Here is a 22,340-nt window from a genome sequence, read left to right on the forward strand (position 1 = left end):
TTTTTATTTTTGGGGTTCTTGGGTGGCTCAGTCAGTTAAGCATCCAACTCCTGATTTTGGCTCAGGTTATGATCTCCTGGTTAGTGAGATCGAGCCCTGCATAGGGCTCCACACCGACAGCACTGATTTTGGGATTCCCCCCCCCTCAAAAATCAAATAAATAAACCTGAAGAAAAAGATTCTTATTTTTAAGTAATGTCTACACCCAACGCGGGGCTCACAACCCCGAGATCAAAAGTCGTATGCTCTATGGACTGAGCCAGCCAGGCGCCCCAATGAAAGGATTCTTGAGAATCAACGAGTTATATGGAATTTGCAATTGTACTATTATTATTTGTAAATTGTGTGCTCTACATCCTTTACATCAGTGAAATTTGGAATAAATTTATGTACCATATATATGCATATATTGCTCTCTTCCCTCCAGAGAGTCGGCTGTCGAACATTTACCAGCACACCACTGGCTCTAGAACACACATTATTCATGTGTCATTCCATCAATATTCACTGGATGCCAGCAGGGATACAGACAGTCAATGTAGAAATGACTCGGCCACGGCTACACAGCGCAAGCGGCAGAGGCGGGACCAGATCAGAGGTCCTCCCAAGGCCAGCGGCTCTCGGCCAGGGCTAAACCCGGCTTTCCAGGGCCCCTCGACCGTACCGGGGAGGGGCGGCTTTGGCCTCAGCGCCCGGGAAGTAAAAAGCAAGGGTCGGGGCAGGGGACCAACGGCCAGGCGAGAAGCAGCCCACGGCCAATAGCGGCCCAGGCCGCACTTCACGTCACGCTCCGTGGAGGCAGGCGCGAGCACGCCCTGGGGGAGGGGGCGTGGTCATAGCCTCCCGGAAGTGACGCCATCCGGGGGCGGTCCTCGGCGGCGGCGGCGGTGGCGGCGGCGGCGCGCGGCCTGGGCTCGCGCTGGGCTCCGCGCGCCCCCCGCCCCCCTCTATGAGGCAGAGGCCGCGGCGGCCGTTAGCGCTGTCGCTCCGGGGGCCGCGGCGGGCGGGGCTCCGGCGGGGCCCGGCCTAGTCCCCACCCCAGCCCGGCTCCCAGCCGCCCGCCCTCCCTCCCTCTCCCCGATGCAGGGGGCCGAGCTCCGGGATGGCGAGGCGGCGGCGGCGGCCGCTTCGTACCGCGTCCTGAGCCGCCTGCTCGGCTATGGAGAGGCGGCCCCCGAGCCAGGCCCGCCGCCGCCGCCCCCGGGCCATGGCCCCCCGCCGCCACCCTTCCTCGCGCGGCCCGGTCCGCGGGGCTCCCGGCCGCCGCAGCTGATGGTGTTCCGCAACGTGGGTCGGCCGCCGGAGGAGGAGGACGCGGAGGCGGCCCCAGAGCCGGGACCCTCAGAACTGCTGTGTCCCCGGCACCGCTGTGCCCTGGACCCCAAGGCCCTGCCGCCGGGGTTGGCGCTCGAGCGGACCTGGGGCCCGGCGGCTGGACTGGAGGCGCAGTTGGCGGCTCTGGGGCTCGGGCAGCCGGCGGGGCCGGGGGTCAAGACGGTCGGTGCGGGTTGCTGCCCGTGCCCGTGCCCCCCGCAGCCGCCCCCTCCGCAGCCCCAGCCCCCTGCTGCCGCCCCGCAGGCCGGGGAGGACCCCACGGAAACGAGCGACGCGCTGCTGGTCTTGGAAGGCTTGGAGTCGGAGGCCGAGAGCCTGGAGACGAACAGCTGCTCGGAAGAGGAGCTCAGCAGCCCGGGCCGCGGAGGAGGAGGGGGAGGCCGGCTTCTGCTGCAACCCCCGGGTCCTGAATTGCCCCCGGTGCCCTTCCCGATGCAGGACTTGGTCCCCCCAGGGCGCTTCAGTAGAGGGGAGCAGCAGCAACCGCCCCCGCCCCCGCCTCCTCCCGGGCCCCTCCGGCCACTCGCGGGCCCTTCTCGGAAGGGCTCCCTCAAAATCCGTCTCAGTCGCCTCTTTCGCACGAAGAGCTGCAACGGCGGCTCCGGAGGTGGGGATGGGGCCGGCAAGAGGCCTTCTGGAGAGCTGGCTGCTTCAGCTGCGAGCCTGACGGACATGGGAGGCTCCTCGGGCCGGGAGCTGGACGCGGGGAGGTGAGACTGGTTGGGGGGTGCTGGCCGACAAACTTCTTTTCTTGTTTCATTTCCCTTTCATTCTGCGAACAAGATCCTTACCATTCTTAACGATATGCTTTTCCTAAAGAGGCAGAGACTTGGGGCTAAAGGTGGTGACCTCGCCCATAAGGTCAGAGCTCTAATTGTGGGAACAGCTTTCATTCCAAGGGTCCACTCCGGTGACACTCCTCAGCTGGTTAGCGTCTCTCCTGTTGGGAGATGATTTGAAACCAGCCCCCCACCCCCACCCTGGCCTGGATTTTAAAGTTTTCCAAGGTGTCTGTCTACCATTACTCTTGGTAGGGAGGTTGCTGGAAATGATTGGTCTTTGAGGCAAAAAGTTGGTGTTGTAACCACCTTGCTTACTATTCTTTCCGTGCACCAGCACCCCCACCGTTTTCACACTCAATCATACAAATGATGTGACACACTTGTGCAGTTGTAGGCCAGCAATTGTTTGGGCATCTCTGTTCCAAATTTATTTTTTATTTAAAGTTTTATTTATTTAAGTTATCTCTACACCCAACGTGTGGCTGGAACTCACAAACCCTGAGATCAGGAGCGGCCCACTTTTCCTACCGGGCCAGCCAGGTGCCCCTCTACTCAAAATTTTAATGTTTTCCTGGGGGGTCCCTTCGATGTACTTGGTATCTCAAGCCTGTGTGCGGACACATTGTGAGAATAGAAAATAGTTTGCTCTCAAGCCCATGTGAGTATTCTAAGTGTAAGGTATAGACATGGGTGCCTGAGTTCTAGGCCAAGTGATGAAAATTCCAGACTTAGATGTTGATTTTTTTTTTTTTTTTCCTCTGCATTTCTGAAGGACGGACAGCACTGTGGCAACCAGTGTTGGGTGTGCATATGGGTTTAGAAAGCTGTCAACTTTTGTCTCGAGAAGTGAGACTTGTGGTAACTGCCATTGTGGTTTGCACTGCCGAGTGGGTTCTTACAAAGATTGGAATTGGTTTTGGTGCAGCTCATATGATGGATTCTTGAGACACACGGGCAACCACAACCCAAGGCTGAAGAACAGGTAGACCCATAAATTTGAGAACTTGACTGCGCACCAGAATCACGTGGGAGAACTTTGGGCAAAGATCAGTCTGTCTGAGGGCCCAAGAATTTTGAATTTCTGCAGAGTTTCCCACTTGACCCTGAAGTATGACCTGGACTGGGAACCACTCATCCATGGACTTGTCCTTTCACCGGAGTTCGGGTACCCCAGGAGGAAAGTGTGGGGCCAGTTTTGACTTTGCTGCCCTTTTTGACCAGCTGTGCCGGGGCTCATCTTGGGGATCAGACCAAACCCAGACTGCCTAAAGAAATCAGTAGGTTGATGTGTGTTGCCTCCTCAGGTAGACCTGTATTTCTGCATTTGCTTCCCAATGAACTTAGGCTGGGAGCTCAGGTCTTGAAAAATGTGTGGCTGCCGGAACAGCTTTTTTTGTAGTAGGCTCTGCATTCGATGCTCCACTTACCAGCATAGGTGAAATTTTCATCAGGTTGGGGGAGGGCAGGATTGAAGCTGTGGGTAATGACATAGGATAGACTGCTAATTTTCTTGTGGTTTGTCTTGTCTTTGTTCCATATTGACCAGGACTTGGTCTAAGATTCCAGAGACGCCAAATATGAGGTGTGGCGTGAAATTGACTGCTACGTCTAATAGATTAGGAAGAGGAAAAGGCATATAGCATTATACGGTTTTTTGCCTTTGGAAGCAGAATTTAATGGTCATTGGCTGCTCTGTTACCAACCCTCACACTAAGCACAATACAGATTTCTGCTGCAGAGCAAATTGGGCTGGAGCTCTGCAAAGAAGCTTAGTTCAGGGCACTGGAGAATTACATTTTTTGGTCCAAGGGCTTTTTCTGATGAATTGGAGAAGAGCTAGGTATTTGTGTATGAACAGTTGGTTGACTGCTATTAGGAGGCAGCATGTTGTACAGAGAACAACAGGAACATCTGGATTCCCCTTCCAACTCCAACATCAGCTGGGGAATGTAGGCCAATTTTGTCGTCTTCATGCTTCCTCTTTTTTTCCATCTGTAAAATGGGAGTGATTCTTGTCTTGTCCCTGTCCCTGTAGGAACAGACTGAAGACAAGAGAAATTGAGATGGAATATTTTGTGCCTTTGGAGAAGTAATAAGATTGAACTGGTAGTTTTTTTTTTTTTCCTAATGCTTAGGATTTGGTGCCGTTAGATTTGCTTGTTAGCTTTTCCACAGCTTACTACGTGCCAGTCTTGTTGGCAGCCTCGCAGCTGTGAGAAACTTGGTAAGTCTGGCCAGGGTAGTTGTGTGATTTCTATGGATCTGCACCTCCTAAGTAAGTCCGCCCTGTTGGGAAGAAGGATGAGTTTGGAATTTTAGTTTGTTCTCTTGTTTTGATTGGTAGGGACCTGGAGGCTGTGAGAAATGTCAGTCTTTTGCCAGAAGGTATATGCCTCCCTCCTTATTGTTGGTTGGAGTTAATTATGAGTCTCTGCGGTCTCTGCTGTATCATTTGGGGCTTTTCAGTAACCTCTGGGTATGATTCTCTGTGCCCTTCTTCACACCTACCGTTCCCACAGCTGTCGCTGGGAAGTACTTCCTATAGTCATTTTATAAGCCTTAAGAGTTTCCATATTTTAACATGAAACAAACCTTTAGTTCCTTTTAGGTTCTTTAGAGTCTGCTAAGTGGACCTGCCTGGATATACTGAGTCTTAAGTCTCGTATGAATTAGCTTAGAGAACTCTTTTCAAGTGAAGGAAGAAATGGGCCCAGCAACTAATCAGGTTTCTGTTCTGGAGAACTGGGCGAGGCCTTGTAACACACATATGTTGGAATTCAAAGAGCTGGGCTTGATGCCTGTGGGCCTTGGTGTGATATAGAATTGCTATTTCAGGAAAACCAGTGAAGTTCCCTTGTCTGTTTCACATATGTTGAGCTGATTGTCTTCCTTTGTATTTGGTAAAGAGTAGCATTCGCTCTAACCTTTTCAAATCATCACGGAATACACACATGGTTGGAAATGGGTACCTTGTTCATTTTTCAAGGTTTGTCTTTTGTGAGTTAACAGTTGAGGCTATTACTGGCAGTTTTGAGAGTTGTGAGGTGGAAAAATGGAGAACGGTTATGTAGTGGTTTGCTGTCTATTTGTTTGGAAAAAAGATACGGTTCTGGAAAGAGAGGCAGCCTGCCTTGGCATCAGTTTGGGGCCCTGCTGTCGTGGACAGACCTGAGATGTGAGGAGACATTGGAAAGCCTTTTCTGTTTCCTTGGGTCTTCGGGTCTAAGGGGGTCTTTCTGAGAAATAACATGACATGCTGAGAGCAAAATGATTTTATGGTGTGTGCTGAGGAAGTTCTGACTTTATGTTTGGGTTTTGGGTCAATACTCCGTTGATCTTTTCAACTATTTTTCACCAAGCGGCTGTGGTTGGCATCTCTCTTTCAGAATGAGCAACCTAGCTTCAGAAATCTCTGTCCACTTGGACCCATGTCTTTCACTCCTTGACATTTTCCCCGCTAATATTCTAAGGTTTTAGATCTTGGACTACGTCTCTTGGCTTTCCCCCTGGAAGTTCCCTCCATAGGTTCTTGGTTTATGATGGAGTTTTGGATCTGACCTTGCTGCACAGATGTCTGTGTATTGGAAGTAAAAATGAACACATGGTTTTTGTGCCTGTAGCACATGAACAGACACTGGCTTATGACGTGTTGGAAATGGCACAGGCTGGCTGACTTGGCACTGTGTGCTTTAGCAGGGGCAGAGGTAAATTGTGGCCACAAAACCTGAAATTTGGACATCCTAGTTTGGGAGTTACTGTAGAAAAGGACATGTTGGAGTCTTAGGATACCAGTGGAGGGGATTCATGGACAAGAGAGGGAGGACATTATTCTTGCGTTGTTCATATTTTAGGTTTCAGGGAATTTGAGAAGTGGCCAGTGGTTTTATCAATGTGTTGTCGGCCCCATCTAGCCTAATGCTTTTAACTCATTTTATCCCACGGATCTGTTGCTGTACAATTAGTAATTTGCAGAGTGGAAATGGACAGAGGCCTTCTCTTTGTTTTCTGTAGCACAAGCCATGCGTAGCTGACACAAAGGACTGCTAGCCCCAAAGAAGACCTTTGCCTAAGGTCTTCTGCTGCCCCTGTGCTTTTCTGCCACCTGAGGTATAGCCCACCAAATCCTACCCCACCCTACCCCTCAAGTCTTTCTGCTGCTAAGATGCAAGTGGCCCACTGGCAAAGTTATGATGACTTAACTTGACACCCTAATGCTTATCAGGGTGACCTGGGGAGGAAGCAAATAACACAGGAATGTAGTATAGAAGGGTTTAGTTAAAAATGTTACTGGACCTGAATCATTTGTGTTGCTTTCCAAAAACAGCACATCCAGCTTAGACGGGCTTTTCCCATTTTAAATGCTTCATATATACAAAAGACACATAAAATGCATGTACTATAATAATAATGAATTGCATACTTGGGTACCCACCGCTAAGCTCAGCAAATAGAATGTTATCAGTATCTTTGAAGACCCCTGTGTGTTGCTTCCTGATTACATCTCTTCCCTCCCCCCGCATAACCACCATCCTCAATTTTATGCTAATCGTTCCCTTGCTTTGTTTTTTATAGTTGTCTAGATTGGTCTTTTCATGAATGACTGCCATTAGAATGCTCTCAGGATCCCTGAGACAGAAACTGCCTTAGACTGTTAGTTAGACCGTTTCCACCCAAAGAAAGAAGGAAGCACTCATTTTTATTATTAGCCTTTCAGCCTCCTAAACCTTCTCCCTCTTCAGGCTTCCAGCCCTGCGGCCCCCTTATTTGCCAGAATAAGCCATCCCAGGGCTCTCAACTGGCTCTGGCTGTATTCAGATTCATACGTATTTCTTTTTCTAGATCCTAGAAACTATGGTTTTCTCCTTCACAATGCCGGGGGTGGGGGAGAAGATGAGCTGGAGTGAGAAGGCCCCCGCAAGATGTGGGCATTTGGGTACTGCCGTTCTTCAGTGCTTGGCACCGAAGAGGCGCGTCCCCAGCACGGGCAGATGGCAGAGTAATGCAGCTTCCTTTGAAAAGAGGCAAACGGCCAAATGGCTGAGGTGCGAACCCTTTGAGAGGCCAGTGCTGTAGGTTTCTACTTGCTGAGTTTAACGTTGGACCCACAAGTTATCACATAAAAATCAGCTTGGAAGCTCTTCAGTCTCAAAGTTCATGTCCAGTGGAAATTAACTTTCCATTGCAGCCCTCTGGAGTGTTGGAACTAAGCTGCAGCTTGTCATGAGCAACTTGTACAAACAGAGGACCATGTGTGGCTGGCTGTGTCTCGTTTGGATGCGGCCATCTCTCCTGTGCGCGCCTTGGGTGGGGCAGGCGCGGTGCCATCATCAGATGAGAAGCCTCAGCACGGAAGAAGATGCAGGGGAGTGTGAGATAAGAATCCAGCGTCTTGGCTGTTTCTGAGGAAGGTCTTCACGAGACGCTTTTGAAATTTTGTTTGAAGTGAGTCTTGAGAAGCTTGGGCATCTGTGCTAAAACAAACGCGCAAAGATCTTCCGAAGTCAAATAATTTTAAGTAGGGTTTCTATTTTGGACTTCCTATGCTTCTCCTCTATGGTGCATTTGAAGTTTTATTTAGTCCTTTGGGTAGAGTTAATTTTGGAAGGTGAGCCAGGTGTAAGGCCTAGAGGCAGGCACTCAGTTCATGGGATTTTTTTTTTTTTTTTAAAGTCTGATTTGTTGAGGTGTAATTTATGGCCATCTAAAATTCACCTTTTTGGGGCGCCTGGGTGGCTCAGTCGGTTAAGCGGCCGACTTCGGCTCAGGTCATGATCTCGCGGTCCGTGAGTTCGAGCCCCGCGTCGGGCTCTGTGCTGACAGCTCAGAGCCTGGAGCCTGTTTCGGATTCTGTGTCTCCCTCTCTCTGACCCTCCCCCGTTCATGCTCTGTCTCTCTCTGTCTCAAAAATAAATAAACGTTAAAAATATATATATAAAAAAAAAAAAAATAAATAAATAAAAAAAATAAAAAAAAATAAAATTCACCTTTTTTAGGCGTCTCGTTCTATTAATTTTGACAAGTGTATTCAGTCACATAACCTCTGCCACAGTCCAGATATAGCATATTTTTATCATTTCGGCAAGTTCTTTCTCTTGTCGTCAATTCAGTCATCCTGAGGGGAGTTTTTTGAGCTTAGCACATTTCTTTCCAGAAAGTCTTTGTCAGAGTCTTTTGGATTTCTTTCATTTCTCCCTGAAAAGCCAGTTGAAATTGGTACAAAGTGAAGTTACCTTTGGTGCCTCTTGTCCCAGGGTTTTCCAGCGGGGTCCCTGGAGCAGCATCCAGAAGCCCTGGGGGGAGCTGTGTGACGGGCAGCTCAGGGAGGGGAAGGGGCCATTTCTTTGGGTGCCAGGCAGAGCCCGTGACCCGAGGGCACCCCCTTGTTAGCTGGTAGCTTTGCCCCACAGCTCGGGGACATTTGTGCTTGTTGTAGTGCTCTTCTCAAGGCCAGGTCTCTTTCCTGCTTCCCTGGGGGGCCTCCTGCATGTTGGGGCAGGGCCACAGGGAAAACTTTTGCTCTGAGATGGCACCTGTTCAGGTCAAGAGCCTTTTTCTTGCTTCCTTGTGAAAATCAACCCTGCCTCTGACTTCCCTCCTCTAGAAATGGACTTGCTAATTACCACCCAAGGTGTTTTACTCTTGTAATACGCTGGGTGTGGAGACATCCAAAGGGATTTCTCATTGCTTTGTAGGCTGAATTTTGTAGCCAAAGCTGTTTAGAAATTGCCTTGTTTCATTCTCCCCCTTTAAATGTTAGGCTTTATTACAAAAGTGTGGCTGACAGTGACCAGGATTTGCTTTTTGTTTTTCAGTGCCTCTGGAATTGAGTGTTGTAGTGATTTAAATGCATGTGTGTTCATTTCCCCCCACCCTCCATTATTCTCTCTCTGTGTGCTTTCTCACCCCCTAGGAAACCCAGGTTGACAAGAACTCAAAGTGCCTTTTCTCCGGTCTCCTTCAGCCCGCTGTTCACAGGTAAGGGTGATCTCTTTCTTTTTCTTCTGACATCTGAAAGCAGAAGTGTTCTGAGACCTGTCAGGAAACACCTGCAGATGCATCACGCGGGAGCTTCAGGCGTGTCTACAGTTACTGTCTTCATTCCATACCCGCTGGGTTTGGGGTGAGGCTATTTTTATGGTGTGGAATGTGTTCTTGACTTTGGATGCTTTATTGTTTGAGATAGAGACTGCTTACTGGTAATTAGGTGGCCCTGGCAGTTATGCAGTGCTTAGTTCAGGGTCATCACATATAAATTAAAAGTAGGAATTGCAAATTTATAGGCTCACAGTGCATAAAGGACTCTCTAGAAGGCATACAATTCCTGTCCCTGCTTCCAAGGGAGTTCATGGATTCTCTAATAAACATGATCCACGATTATCTGGTCTATTTTTAAGGACTTTGGGCAAAGGGGATTACGTGAACTCTTGTCTTACCCATTTTAGGGGCCAGGAGTTCTTGCAGCTGTTAGAATTCTTCATCACGTCTAATTTAAGTCTTTCCTCTTGCAGCAGGGAACACAGTTGCTCAAGTAGGAGAGTGGCTGAATCTCTCTGGGTAACTGCCTTCTCTTTAGTGGGGGAGCTTGTTCAGATAGGGAGCCTTTTTGTTACATCAGTCCCATACAGAGCTCCTGCTTGAGTAAGCTGTCGAGAAAGTCTTTAGCACGCTGCCTGAAGTCTCAGGAACTGAGTACTCCTCAGTGCGGACTAACCAGAAAGGCCTGACTTCAAACTCTTTTGGAGATGGTATCCCTCAAAAAGATGCCTGGAAGAATTATGATTTAGGAATGGACATTTCCAGAAGCAAGCTAGTGGGACCCCCATGACTGCATGGAGTGCCCCAAGTTGCCAGAACAAGTGTGCTGGTGTCTGTAATAGGCACAGGTGGAGAAGGAGGCCACTGTTCTTACCCCAAGCCCAGAATTAAAGATTCGTATCTTGTAGCAGCATGTTTTTCTCGTTAATCAGTGTTGCCTCTTTAAAGCAAGGAACATCTATCCACATTTGTACTTTAAGGTTTGGTATTCCTGTTTTTTAAACAGCCTTATTGGGGCGCCTGGGTGGCTCAGTCAGTTGAGCATCCGACTTCGGCTCAGGTCATGATCTCACGGTTCGTGAGTTTGAGCTCCACGTCGGCTCTGTGCTGACGGCTTGGAGCCTGGAGCCTGTTTTGGGTTCTGTGTCTCCCTCTCTCTCTTCCCCTCCCCCACCCATGGTCTGTCTCACCCTGTCTCTCAAAAATAAATCAGTGTTAAAAAAGAAATTAAAAAAAACAAACAAACAAAACTCCAGCCTTATCTCTCTTGAATTACACATTTTATATAAATGCTATATCTACCGTCCAGACTTCTGGCCCTTCAGTAAACATGCTTGTCTGGGCTTACTGTGTTACTCTGGGCTGCTCGGCTCTCAGTTACTAAGCCATGTGGTGATTTTGGTTCCTGCTTCCAAGAACTTCTGATGACGTTTAACAACTTAAAAAATTTTTTTCTTTACCTTTTACTCATTTTTGAGAGGCAGAGACAGAGCGTGAGTGGGGGAGGGGCAGAGAGAAGGAGACAATGCAAAGCAGGCTCCAGGCTCTGAGCCATCAGCACAGAGTCCGACATGGGGCTTGAACCCATGAACCGTGAGATCATGACCTGAGCTGAGGTCGGATGCTTAACTGACTGAGCCACCCAGGCACCCCTCCACTGATGATGTTTAACCCAGCTTTTCTTTTTTCTTTTCTTCCTTTCTTTCTAAATGTTTATTTATTTTGAGAGAGAGAGAGAGAAAACACATGTGCATGTGAGCAGGGGAGGGGCAAAGAGAGAGGGAGAGCGAGAATCCCAAGCAGGCTCTGTGCTGTCCATGCAGAGCCCAGTGCGGGGGTTGGGGGTATCACAAAACATGAGATTGTGACCTGAGCTGAAATCAAGAGTCGGATGCTCAACCAACTGAGCCACCCAGGAGCCCCTCTTTCTTTCTTTCTTTTTTTAAAAAGTAAGCACAACACCCAACACGGGGCTTGAACTCACAACCCTGAGATCAAGAGTCACATGCTCCACCAACTGAGCCAGCCAGCCCCCCCTTGCAGAGCTTTTCTGCTTATCTTAATTAGTGCTCAAGACCTTTGTGAAAAACCATGTATTAGATTCTGAAAGCCCAGCTCTTGGCCTTTTGGAGATACTGGTTACCTCATTTTTCTTAACTGGGAAATAATAAAATTCTAGCTGAAGGGTTCAGCCTCCCAAATGAGAAAAAAAAAAAAATTGTTGGAAATAACACCCTAAGGGCCAAATTAGAGAAATCTTAAATTCTGCCCCGTAGGTCAGACCTACCAAAATTTGGCTGTCAGCCTTTGTTAATAAAATACCCTTTACACTCTGGTGACTGAAGTGGAGAGAGGGTAGATGGGGTTGGGTGGCAAGAAGGAGTGTATATAGCAGAGAACAGAACTTATGCTGGAAGTAAGGGAAACCATGTGCCAACCCCCATCAGGCTCCTATCGAGCTTAGCTGATTTGCTGACTGTGGAAGTAATTCATCATTTAGATTGTAAATGCACTTTTCAGCCTTTGTAGCCTCAGCTTGTTAGGAGCTAGTTGATAGCTGAAATGATTGGTTCTCTTATGAGTGAATATTCTGGAAAATCTAGATATGGAAAGCCATTTAAGAAGAAGTTGGAGCTCACATTGGGACATTTATCTGGATTCAGTTTACCATGCTGTTCTTATGTTTTTCTGGCACTTGCTTTCCATGTCCATTTGGACCTCTAACAAGCTCCTTGCCTTGCTCCCTCAGGCAGAAATTGGTATACATGTCTGTAAAAATAAATGGTGTGGGCTCTATTTGAATAAAGAGCCCTCGTTCAAGGTTACATAGTGGTGCAGCCACAATTAGTTGGCCTTTCTACTGTCAATCCCGTGTTTTTGTCCTAAAGAATCCTTGACCTTTAACAGGGCAAAGAAATGATAGAATTTAAAATGGACTGCTCAGGTGTTTGGGAGTGATTCCAGCTCTGGGAAACATTAGGTTTTGGGGATTTTGACAGCTGAGGACCTCGAGCCTTTCTTGCTTGCCCTTTACCTTTTTTCGCTTCCGGCCTCGGCTTCAGGCAAGGTGCTTCCATAACATGCTTGCTCCGTGAATCCCTCAGGTGAAACTGTGTCGCTTGTGGACGTGGACATCTCTCAGCGGGGCCTGACCTCTCCACACCCTCCAACTCCCCCCCCTCCTCCGAGAAGAAGCCTCAGCCTCCTGGGTATGGTCTCTGACCTTCTCTGCCTTCTTGCTTTAGTGGGAGGGGGTGAGTTTTAGGGACCTGTTGTTCTTTTCCAGAAGGAGCAAACAAGCTCCTGAGCTTCTAATAATGACCCAAATATTCCCTGTCCCTTGTCATCTCCCTGAGCAGTTAAATGGGTGTCTTATCTGCATGCTGTAACATTTGCTGTCCATGTGTTGATTAGATCTGTATTTATCTGGCCCCGAATCTACTGCTTGTAGACTGCTCTAGGGATATCCTTACTTTTCTGCTTTCGACAGAGGAAACCAGGTTAAGATGATTGTTGCCCTCTGTGCAAAAAGCCAGGGTGAAGGTCAGGCCATCTTGCTCCAGAGGGCAGCCTGATGATCCTTCTCCCTCTCCTGTGCTTCACCTCACTCATCTGTGCTCATATTTCTGAACCTCTTGCTTCTGTTCTCTCTTCTAGATGATATCAGTGGGACGCTGCCTACATCTGTCCTTGTGGCTCCGATGGGGTCTTCCCTGCAGTCTTTCCCCCTACCTCCGCCTCCTCCACCCCATGCCCCAGGTTAGCTTAGCTTAGAGGCAAGCCTTGTAAAAGTTGGGAGTACCAAGTGACGTACTCTTGAAGGATGGGAGAAGTCTATTTATGGAAGTAACAGAACTTACGAGAAAGTTTAAATCTTATCCCCTTGGCTGGGCCAGAACTCCTTGGAATTGAGGCCAAGAACTGGTTTTTCTGACCCGTTTTCCCTGTGGAGGTGAATCTGACTTTTGCTAGGGATAAAAAGCCTATTGAATTTTTCCCCTCCTTGTTGCTGAGACTGGTTTGCAATCTCTGAGTAGATCTCACTTGGGAAACTTCCCTAATCTCAGGATGGTGAGGAGGTTTAAAGTTTTCAAAGTTCCCTGGTTTTTCTAAGCTTTTAATGTTTACTGCAGCCTTGTAAATAAGTACCAAGCCTTTAGTAGCCCATACCTGCTTTGCCAGCCTCCAGTACCCACGGAGTAAAATGAATGAAATCGGCATTCTTTTCTACTTGCCTGGCAAAATGGTTCTTCTTCCTGGGCAAGTAAGCGAGTCACTATTTCCAAGGCTGCTTTACCGGCGCTTCACCTCGAGGTGGGAGAAGCTGGAATCGCTCTAGGCTGGTGAAGCCCCTGAAGTAGTCACCTTAGTCAAGTTAGTGAGCAGCCCCCCTCCCCCTCTCCTGGGGCAAAATGCCCCCACCCATCCTTCACAGCTTCCACGAGCCCACACAGCTTTTTGTTCCAGCCCATCCAGCTCTTTTCCACTGCTTTGGCTTCCACCCTTTCCAGCTTAGCTTCTAATGCCTTGCCCCTCTTCAGTTAGCATCTCTGTTTTGGGGGGAGGATCTGCTTGTGGTTGGGAGCAAGGAGGGAACAAGTGACCATCACCCTTTTGCCCTGCAGATGCATTTCCCCGGATCGCTCCCATCCGAGCAGCTGAATCCCTGCACAGCCAGCCCCCCCAGCATCTCCAGTGTCCCCTCTACCGGCCCGACTCAAGCAGCTTTGCAGCCAGCCTTCGAGAGTTGGAGAAGGTGGGTGGTGCCTGGGGACTGGCGGCTGGCCTCCTCTCCCACTCCCCTTCTTCTGTACTGGGCTCTCCTTTCATTATTTTTAGAGGAAGAGTAGTTATCTTGCCTCTGTATTTACAGCGCCAAAACAATTGTGTTGCTCTGATCAATTCCATAAGAGACGCTGTAAAATTAAATCTTGGAGGAAAAATATTGAACGGTTGTGGAGAAATGTTTACGTAGTTGAAGCTGACTTCAATAGATTAACTGACCCAGTTCCCGCTTCTCTTCTTCAGAGGGCTTCAGTAATGCAATTGTAGGCTTATTCTTCTGTTACTTTGGAGGTCTGAAACAACGAGCCTGCCGTTCGTTGCTAATGGTTAAGACACTCTTAGCTTTTGCCTAGCGAAATGTTTAGGAAGTGATAAGAAGGGGGCTTCTCCTGTGGTAAAATAGATTGTGCTGAGAACTTGAACATTTCCCTGTGCTGTAAATCACTTGACCACTTCTTATCTTTGGTAGTGTGGTTGGTACTGGGGACCAATGAACTGGGAAGATGCAGAGATGAAGCTGAAAGGGAAGCCAGATGGCTCTTTCCTGGTACGAGATAGCTCTGATCCTCGTTATATCCTGAGCCTCAGTTTCCGGTCACAGGGTATCACCCACCACACGAGAATGGAGCACTACAGAGGTAAGAGGTGCTGTTTGAAGAAAGCCTTCTTCCCCCTTTGCCTGCCTCTACTTGTGCTGTCCGGCTTTGTCATAGGAAGGATTTGTAGAAGTGGAACTATGAAGAGGGAGGAGAATCTCATACTCAGTTGAATGTTGTTGTGGGTACTGGTTTTAGTCACTAGAAGAAATGTTGGCGGGGGTAGGGAGGAAGGTAAGGGTTCCATTTAGACGTATTCTCAGCATTTCGTCTCCAAAATAGGAGGGCCTGCACAAGACTGCTGAACAGAGCAAAGCCAGTGAAACTCTCTTGACAGAGGGAAGAAATAATCTAGGACCACTAGACAAATTCTCCCAAGCTTCATTCATAATTAAACTTAACATCTAGAGAGACTTTCTATTAAATCCTATACACAAAGAGGAGAATTTAGTGTCCACCCTGTGACTGTTCTGTAGTGAATTTCTTTGCCTGATAGTCACATCCGCTCTTCCTGCCAAGCAGCATGGTGTTAATTTCTTTTGGTCAGCTATGTAGTCATCAGAACTCAGAGACTTTGCGGGGTCAACATGCTTTAGACTCTCTGCCTTCCTCCCTAGTGGTGCCTCCACCTTTGTGGTCTGCTTGTGCCTCATGCTGCGGTCACATCTAGAAGCTGATTTGTTCAGCACCACTGTCGGAATTGGCTTTGCATCATGGCATGCTGTGTTTGACATGTGCCAGAAACCTGTGATGGTCACAGGTGGTGGGGCTGGGTAACACGGTAATCCATCCTTTGTCAGAATAACTGCATATGTTACAAATTTGCTGAGCGTAGGGAACTTTGGGGAGTTTCAGGGACTTGCCCCTCCTATCCCTCACACTGTCCCCACACGTGATCAACATTAAACGAGCTGTTAGACACAGCATCTCAAAGCGAGAGTTTTTTTTCATGCTCTTCTCAGCCACCACCACGTCTTTTCTGCTCTCGGCCATGTTGTGCTGTGTTTATCTGGTTTGCTTCTCATGCGAGTCAGGAAGGTAGCGTGTTAGGCCAGCATAGCTTTGTCCATGGTTTCCTCTGTCGCCGCCTCTGCCTTAAAGATGCATAAGGAGAAAGGAATTTTGGTCCACAGACCTGAGAATTAGTTAGATAACCGTGGCATAGACTGCCTGTGCCCTCCTAAAAGCCAAAATCAGACCAGCAGAAAAACAACATGCAAAATAGAGCATTTCAGAATGAAGTATTTTTATAAATCTGTGAAAATACTGAATGACTAGGCTAGGAGAATGATGAATAAATGCCTGACCTCTAGGTCCCTGATAGGTGAGATGCCGGTAACGAGAGAACTTTCAAATGGTTCTCCAGTTACTTTTTGTTCAAAGCGGCTTTTCTTTCTTGAATGAGTGGAATTTTTAATAGAAGCCGTGTGGGTCTTTCCGTTGCCAGTTTGCAATGGAGCATCTGTCTTCATCTTTTTGAGTGATACTGTAAGAGTGGCTAGAGAGACTCAAATCTGCAGTTCTCTTGAGTGATTCTGTCCCTTTTGTGGGTGACTTCTTTGCACTTAGTGCTTGGGTTTTTGTTTTTTTCTTTGGGTTTGGGGACGTTAGAATTTGGGGTGGGATCTTTGGAACATGTTTGGGGCGGGAGTGGGATTTTAGAAGTTAAAGAAGACCTAGAATTTGACTTTTTGTGCCTAACACATGAATGAATGAGACTTGCAGAACTGCTGTTCCGTTCTTTCCCCAACTATTCCATGAATGCTTGAAGACAGGTAGACAGATCTTTTGAGGGGATGTCATTTAAACTTGCTTTTGCTATGGCAGTCTTTTCTTATGGTCCATGATTTAAGGATTAGTGTGCATTCTAATACCTTATTAGAGGCAACATCTTTTCTTCCCATTAATTGTGGAACAAACAGGAACAGGTGGCTTCAGGACCTTTGTCCGACAGCTTGCCCACAAACTACCCTCCCAGAACTGAGAATTATTAAAACATTCAAGGTAACTTCCCAGATCTTTTGAAAGCAAGTTTTTACATTTTTACCTCTCCTTAATTTTCCGTGGCAGGAACTTTCAGCCTGTGGTGTCATCCTAAATTTGAGGATCGCTGTCAATCAGTGGTGGAGTTCATTAAGAGAGCCATCATGCACTCCAAGAATGGGAAGTTTCTCTACTTCTTGAGATCCAGGGTTCCGGGTAAGGCTATAGTTACATTAATTATTTAACATGGTCATGATGCAGTACAGTACCAAAATGTGCCCCCCCTTCTCCCCAGAAAAAGCCATACTTCGTTGAAGTTTTCTTTCTGGCTCTTATGGTAACCACTCTTCCTAGAGTCTAGTGGTTAGGTTAATCCCCTGCCCTTGAACATTAATCCTCCAATACATTGAGAAGGAATCTTTGCTTTTTTGACCACATGAATGAGAAAACGGATCCCGCCTCTGATGTCCAGGTGTCTAATGATGAATATTTAACATTCAGAGGTGTCTCCTTGTCCTTGAACCAGGGATCTCACACTTCCGTGTGAAGCAGAGAGGTGAGAACTTGCTCAGGCAATTTCTATGGGAACAGGGAAGCTACAAGAGTATTCACTAGAAAGCCAATGCTGAGTGTCAAGGAGGCTGAATTCAGTGGCAGTCTGCTGTGGATTTTGTCCTTCCGCACTAAACTTCCTATTAAAGAGTAGGTAGTCTTTGTTGTGCCTCCTGTCTCTACCGGCATTGACTCTAAAGATGTCTCTCCATCTGGGTGCCCTGGGAAGTTCCCGTCCTTGCTAGTGCGATCACATAGTCTTTCTGCCCACTTAGTAGTGCGGTATCTAAATAAACTTTACCGAAAGAATGGTTTGAAAGAGCCTGCTGTAATAGGGCTGGGGAAAAGCAAAACAAGCATATTAATTGAGGAGTTTGTAAGTTACAAACAGAACTGAAAATGAGAACTTTATACATTCCCAGTGAATCAAATTAAGATTCTTAAACACACTGACTGCCAAGAAATCGCTCTAAAAAGAGGTTCCCAGTGGAGCCTCAGGCAGAACATCAGTAACAGGATTGAGCCAGGTTATAGGAATGTGTTTTATAATCTTGGTGATTTAAATAAGGCATGACAGGGTGCGAACTGTATTAATTCTCACTTCATTTAATATTTGCCTCAGCGCTGTCAACACAGTTAGGTCTCATGCAGTTGACTTGGTTAAAGAGAAAAGTTAGAATCCTTTCTTACAGGAATTGACTCTTGAGCAATTTTTTTAAGTTTGTGGCTTTTGCGGGGCTGGGTTAAATGGGTGACGGGCACTAAGGGCACTTTTCGGGATGAGCCCTGGGTGTCACATGTAAGAGATGAATCACTGAGTTCTACTCCTGAAAGTGAGACTACGCTGTATGTTAACTAACTTGAAAATAAATAAATTTAAAAAAAGAAAAAGAAAAAAAAAAAAGAATTGCTAGTCAAACTTCATAAAAAAAAAGTTTGTGGCTTTTGGGGGTTATCATTATCAAAAATAAGCAACATCTCTACCCTCAGAGACCTCGTTTCCTCAAAGGGGAGACAGGTAGGAAGATAAAGGCAGAAGCACATGTAAAACTCAGTACAAGGCATGGCGGAGATTGACAAGGGCAGAGACGCAGCTGTGTTTATGGGTAAACCAGGGAAGTCCTCGCACAGGATTCTGAAGTCTGGAGCATGTATCTACTTGTAGAGTATTGAGAGACTTTGTTGGACTCCTCTGGTATAGCTCGTTTCCTTCTACAAATGTGCCCTGTCTGCAGAAATTTTAAGATTCTTGCCATTGTTAACTAAGCGGCTAGAACTTGGAACAACTGCTACTGTTTGTTGAGATCGTATCGTATCGTATCGTGTGCCAGTTATTTTGTCAGATTCTTTATTTAAACATCTCTGATTACTTACAACAACCTAATAGATTGGTCCGTTTATAGATAAGACCATTTTCATTTTGCCAGTGAAGAAACTGAGGCTGAGGCTCAAAAGTGAAGTTCCTTACTCTAAGTCACCTAGCTGATGAGTGCTGAAGTCAGAGTTCAAACCCAGGCTCGACTAACTCCAGACTGTGCGCTGTATTTGCCGCCACTCCGTTAACGGGGCAGATTAACAGCAAGCAAAGTGAAATGCGAGCTTGCTGGGATTTGTGGAGACTACAGGGAAGACAGCAGTGTTTTTATTAGTGGAGGGTGTCTTTTTAGGACTCATGAGGAAGGCTGCAGATAGGATATCTGTTTGCACTTCAAACCGTAATCAAGTTGAGAAGGCAAAGCAGAGTTAGTATTTGCTCCTAGACTGTAAGTGACCGCTCTCAGAACGACTGGGACAAAGGGCAAAGCCAGTGTTCTTTACCATTGTTTGCTGTCCTCCTTTGCTGTCGTAAACGTCTAGACTTTCTGTGAGATTGATTCTGTGAGGGACTTGGTGTGAAGAAGAGGTAGTCATTAGCATTTGGGGGATTTTAGCTCAGTAGTTTTTAAAAGGAGCCTATTTGTTGAGACTTTGGGATGATGATAACTGAATGCCTACAAGGGGCCAGGTATTATTTCATTTAACCATGACAAGATCCTTTATTATTTATTAAAAAAAAATTTTTTTAATGTTTATTTATTTTTGAGAGACAGAGAAAGACAGAGCATGAATGGGGGAGGGGCAGAGAGAGAGGTGGGAGACAGACTCCGAAGCAGGCTCCAGGCTCTGAGCTGTCAGCACAGAGGCCGATGCGGGGCTCGAACTCATGGACTGCGAGATCATGACTTTAGTCGAAGTCGGATGCTCAATAGACTGAGCCACCCAGATGCCCCAAACCCTTACAAAATCTTAAAGGCATACTACAGTATCCCTTCTCCCTTTCCTCCCTCCCATCCTTCCACACAGATTAAGAATCTGAGGTACAGTGAATTGCAGAGCCAGGATTCAAAGTCAAGTTTTTCTGAGTTGGCTGCACTAACAGGGCATGTGGGCTGGTGATAAAGGGATGCTAGGGATCCTAGGAATCATAAAGCTAGGACTAATGGGAAAGTTCTGGATGGTGGCAAGTAAGGAGCAGAAGGAAGGAAATTAGAACAACTGTAATAATTGACATCAGGGGAGGGACCCTTAGTGAAAATAAAAATGATGGCACCTGATGTCGCTTTCCCCCTTATCTCTTTTTAGCACAGTGGAGCGTGATTGTCACAGATCTGAGGTCACTGTTTGCATCTCAGTCTGGTCCATTCCACAGTTATAAACCAAATGCCTATACTACGGGGCAGCAGTCTCAGAGAGAGACTATGATTGGATTAACACAGAACTCCTGATGCTGTTCGAGCCAAACTGAAAGGGAACATATCTTTATTAGTTGGGAGAATCTTTGTCATCTGAAGTACATGAAAAGAAAATGTTTTTTAAAAAGATTTTTATTTTATATTATATTATATTATATTATATTATATTATATTATATTATATTATATTATATGTTTGTTTATTTTTGAGAGAAAGTCATCATGAGCAGGGAGGGACAGAGAGAGGGAAACAGAGAATCCCAAGCAGGCTCCATGCTGCCAATGCGGAGCCCAGTGCAGGGCTTGAACTCATGAAATGTGAAATCACGACCTGAGCCAAAATCGAGAGTCGGACGCTTAGCTAACTGAGCCACCCAGGTGCCCCTTAGTTTATTTTTAAATGTTTGTTTATTTTGAGAGACAAAGTGCACGAGCGAGTGATGGGAGATGAGACAGAGAGAGAGAGGGGGAGAGAGAGAATCCCAAACAGGCTCCATGCTGTCAGCACAGAGCCTGACGTGGGGCTCGATCTCCCAACTTTGAGATCATGACCTGAGCCAAAATCAAGAGTTGGACGCTTAACCGACTGAGCCAGCCAAGCACCCCATTAAGATTTTATTTTTAAGTAATCTCTACAACCCAGTGTAGGGCTTGAATTTATAACCCTGAGATCAGGAGTCACACACTACCAACTGAACCAGCCAGGCACCCCAATACCTTTTTTTTGTTTTTGTTTTTAATTTTTTTAAGTTTGTTTATTTTGAGAAAGACGACACGAGTGGGGGAGTGGTAGAGAAAGAGGAAGAGACAGAATCCCAAGCAGCCTCCGTACTGTCCATGCAGAGCCCAATGCGGGGCTTCAACCCACAGAAGTGAGATCATGACCTGAGCTGAAATCAAGAGTTGGATGCCTAACCGACTGAGCCACCCAGGTTCCCCAAATTTTCGTTTTTTTAATCACGCTTTGAATTACACAACTCTAAGGAAATAGGTCTCTCTTTTGTAACCATCATTAATCTTGTAATTGTTTGTTCAGTGACAGGTCTGTATCCCAGGATTTCTTTTTTCTTTTTTTTTTTAAATGTTTATTTATTTTTGAGAGAGAAGGAGAAAGCACATCCACGCGGGAGAGGCAGGAGAGGGGGACGGAGGTTCCAAAGTGGGTTCCATGCTGACAGCAGAGATCTTGGTGTGGGGCTCGAACTCAGGAACCGCGAAATCATGACCTGTGCCGAAGTTGGCCACTTAACTGAGCTCCTCAGGTGCCCCTCCCAGTACTATTGACATTTTGAGCTGGATAATTCTGGTCTTCAGGAAACAGTTTGGTTTGGCAGAAAGACCTATGTGTTGGGGTGCTCAGACTTGGGAGAGACTTGTCACCCCTAACCTGGTCCTTGAGGTGGGGGGGCAGGGGGAGAGAAAATAATGAAGTGGCTGGAAACTGTATTGGAGCCCAGGTCCCCTGGTAGGAAGGACCAGAGGAAAGTTCCTGATGATCACTGTTCCATCTTGTCCCTTCCCTTTCAGCTGACCTAGTGTCTTGTCTTGGATTTATTTCCATCTCTAACCTCTTCCCTTAACGTGCTCTGGATGCAAGAGCTCCAGTTGTTTGCTGTGTTTGGGGGCAAACAGTAAATGGTCAGGTTGACACCAGGGAATATCAGAGAATTAACAGGTTTCAAATCGCTATTTGTGAATCTAAGGCTATAAGTAACACAATTAAATAGGCAAGTATATGTGGTCATTAAAATTCAAGTAGGCAAACAATCAGATAATTTTTTGCTGCATATTATCCTGGTCTCTTTAGCCACAAGTCTGATAGTACTGTGTCTTTGGGAATAAATAATTAGATACATAAATTACCTTTATCTCTGAAACATCATGTTGAATTTAGCGTTATTATAACCCATCCCCAAAAGCTTTCTGTTTGCCATAGTTTAATTCACTAAAGAATATTTTTAAAATGCAAGAGAGAGAAAGGGTAAATTCAAAGAGGCCTTTGAACCCAATACCATTTTAAAACCACTTGAGTTTAAATATATTCAAGAGAGAAATCCATGTGTGATTTTTCTTTTTTTTTTTTAATAGCGTGTGAGAGGAGACGACTGACCATGTGGGTGGAGGAGGGCTACAGTGCTTCAGAATATAAGCCCTAGGATTGAAGGGGTAGGAGCAAGGAGAAGACTGAGAGCAGCTGGTCATGAATCAGAGTGCTTGGGGCTGCCCTGGATAGCGCCCCCGTCAGACAACAGAGGGAGAGTTGCTCTGGAGAGACTCCTGGAGAACCTTCCTTTGAGGTTCTGTGGGCTCAGCTTTTCCTCAGAGCGGGTGTTCATGGCAGGCCAGCTTTGTTGGTTCTGTGCCATGAGAGAGTGCTCTAAGCCTGGCCTCAGTTTCATCATATATGAAATGGGGATAATAGTGACATCTGCCTCAAAGTATAGTTTTAATGACTAAATGAGTTAAATTTTTTTTTAACGTTTATTTTTGACAGTGTGTGCCAGAGGGGGAGGGGCAGAGAGACAGGGGGACAGGGGATCG

The 22,340-nt window shown here is 46.7% G+C and overlaps 1 protein-coding gene across 2 annotated transcripts in view; it reads left to right on the forward strand.

Annotated features, from left to right (window-relative positions):
- The first annotated feature begins 859 nt into the window (after positions 1 to 859).
- Positions 860 to 22,340, forward strand: part of SOCS7 (suppressor of cytokine signaling 7) — a 32,956-nt gene continuing 11,475 nt past the window's right edge. The window contains exons 1-7 of one of the 2 annotated variants that reach the window (XM_060646252.3): positions 860 to 2,045; positions 9,028 to 9,092; positions 12,257 to 12,361; positions 12,810 to 12,911; positions 13,778 to 13,908; positions 14,407 to 14,575; positions 16,604 to 16,732. In XM_060646252.3, coding sequence (XP_060502235.3) covers positions 1,081 to 2,045; positions 9,028 to 9,092; positions 12,257 to 12,361; positions 12,810 to 12,911; positions 13,778 to 13,908; positions 14,407 to 14,575; positions 16,604 to 16,732 — 1,666 coding nt within the window. In that variant the 5' untranslated portion in view covers positions 860 to 1,080. The remainder of the gene's footprint in view (positions 2,046 to 9,027; positions 9,093 to 12,256; positions 12,362 to 12,809; positions 12,912 to 13,777; positions 13,909 to 14,406; positions 14,576 to 16,603; positions 16,733 to 22,340) is intronic. The other variant, XM_060646253.3, reaches the window with a different exon arrangement.

The sequence above is a fragment of the Panthera onca genome, chromosome E1, assembly GCF_046562875.1.
Source record: "Panthera onca isolate mPanOnc1 chromosome E1, mPanOnc1 haplotype 2, whole genome shotgun sequence".
NCBI classification, from domain to species: Eukaryota; Metazoa; Chordata; class Mammalia; order Carnivora; family Felidae; genus Panthera; species Panthera onca.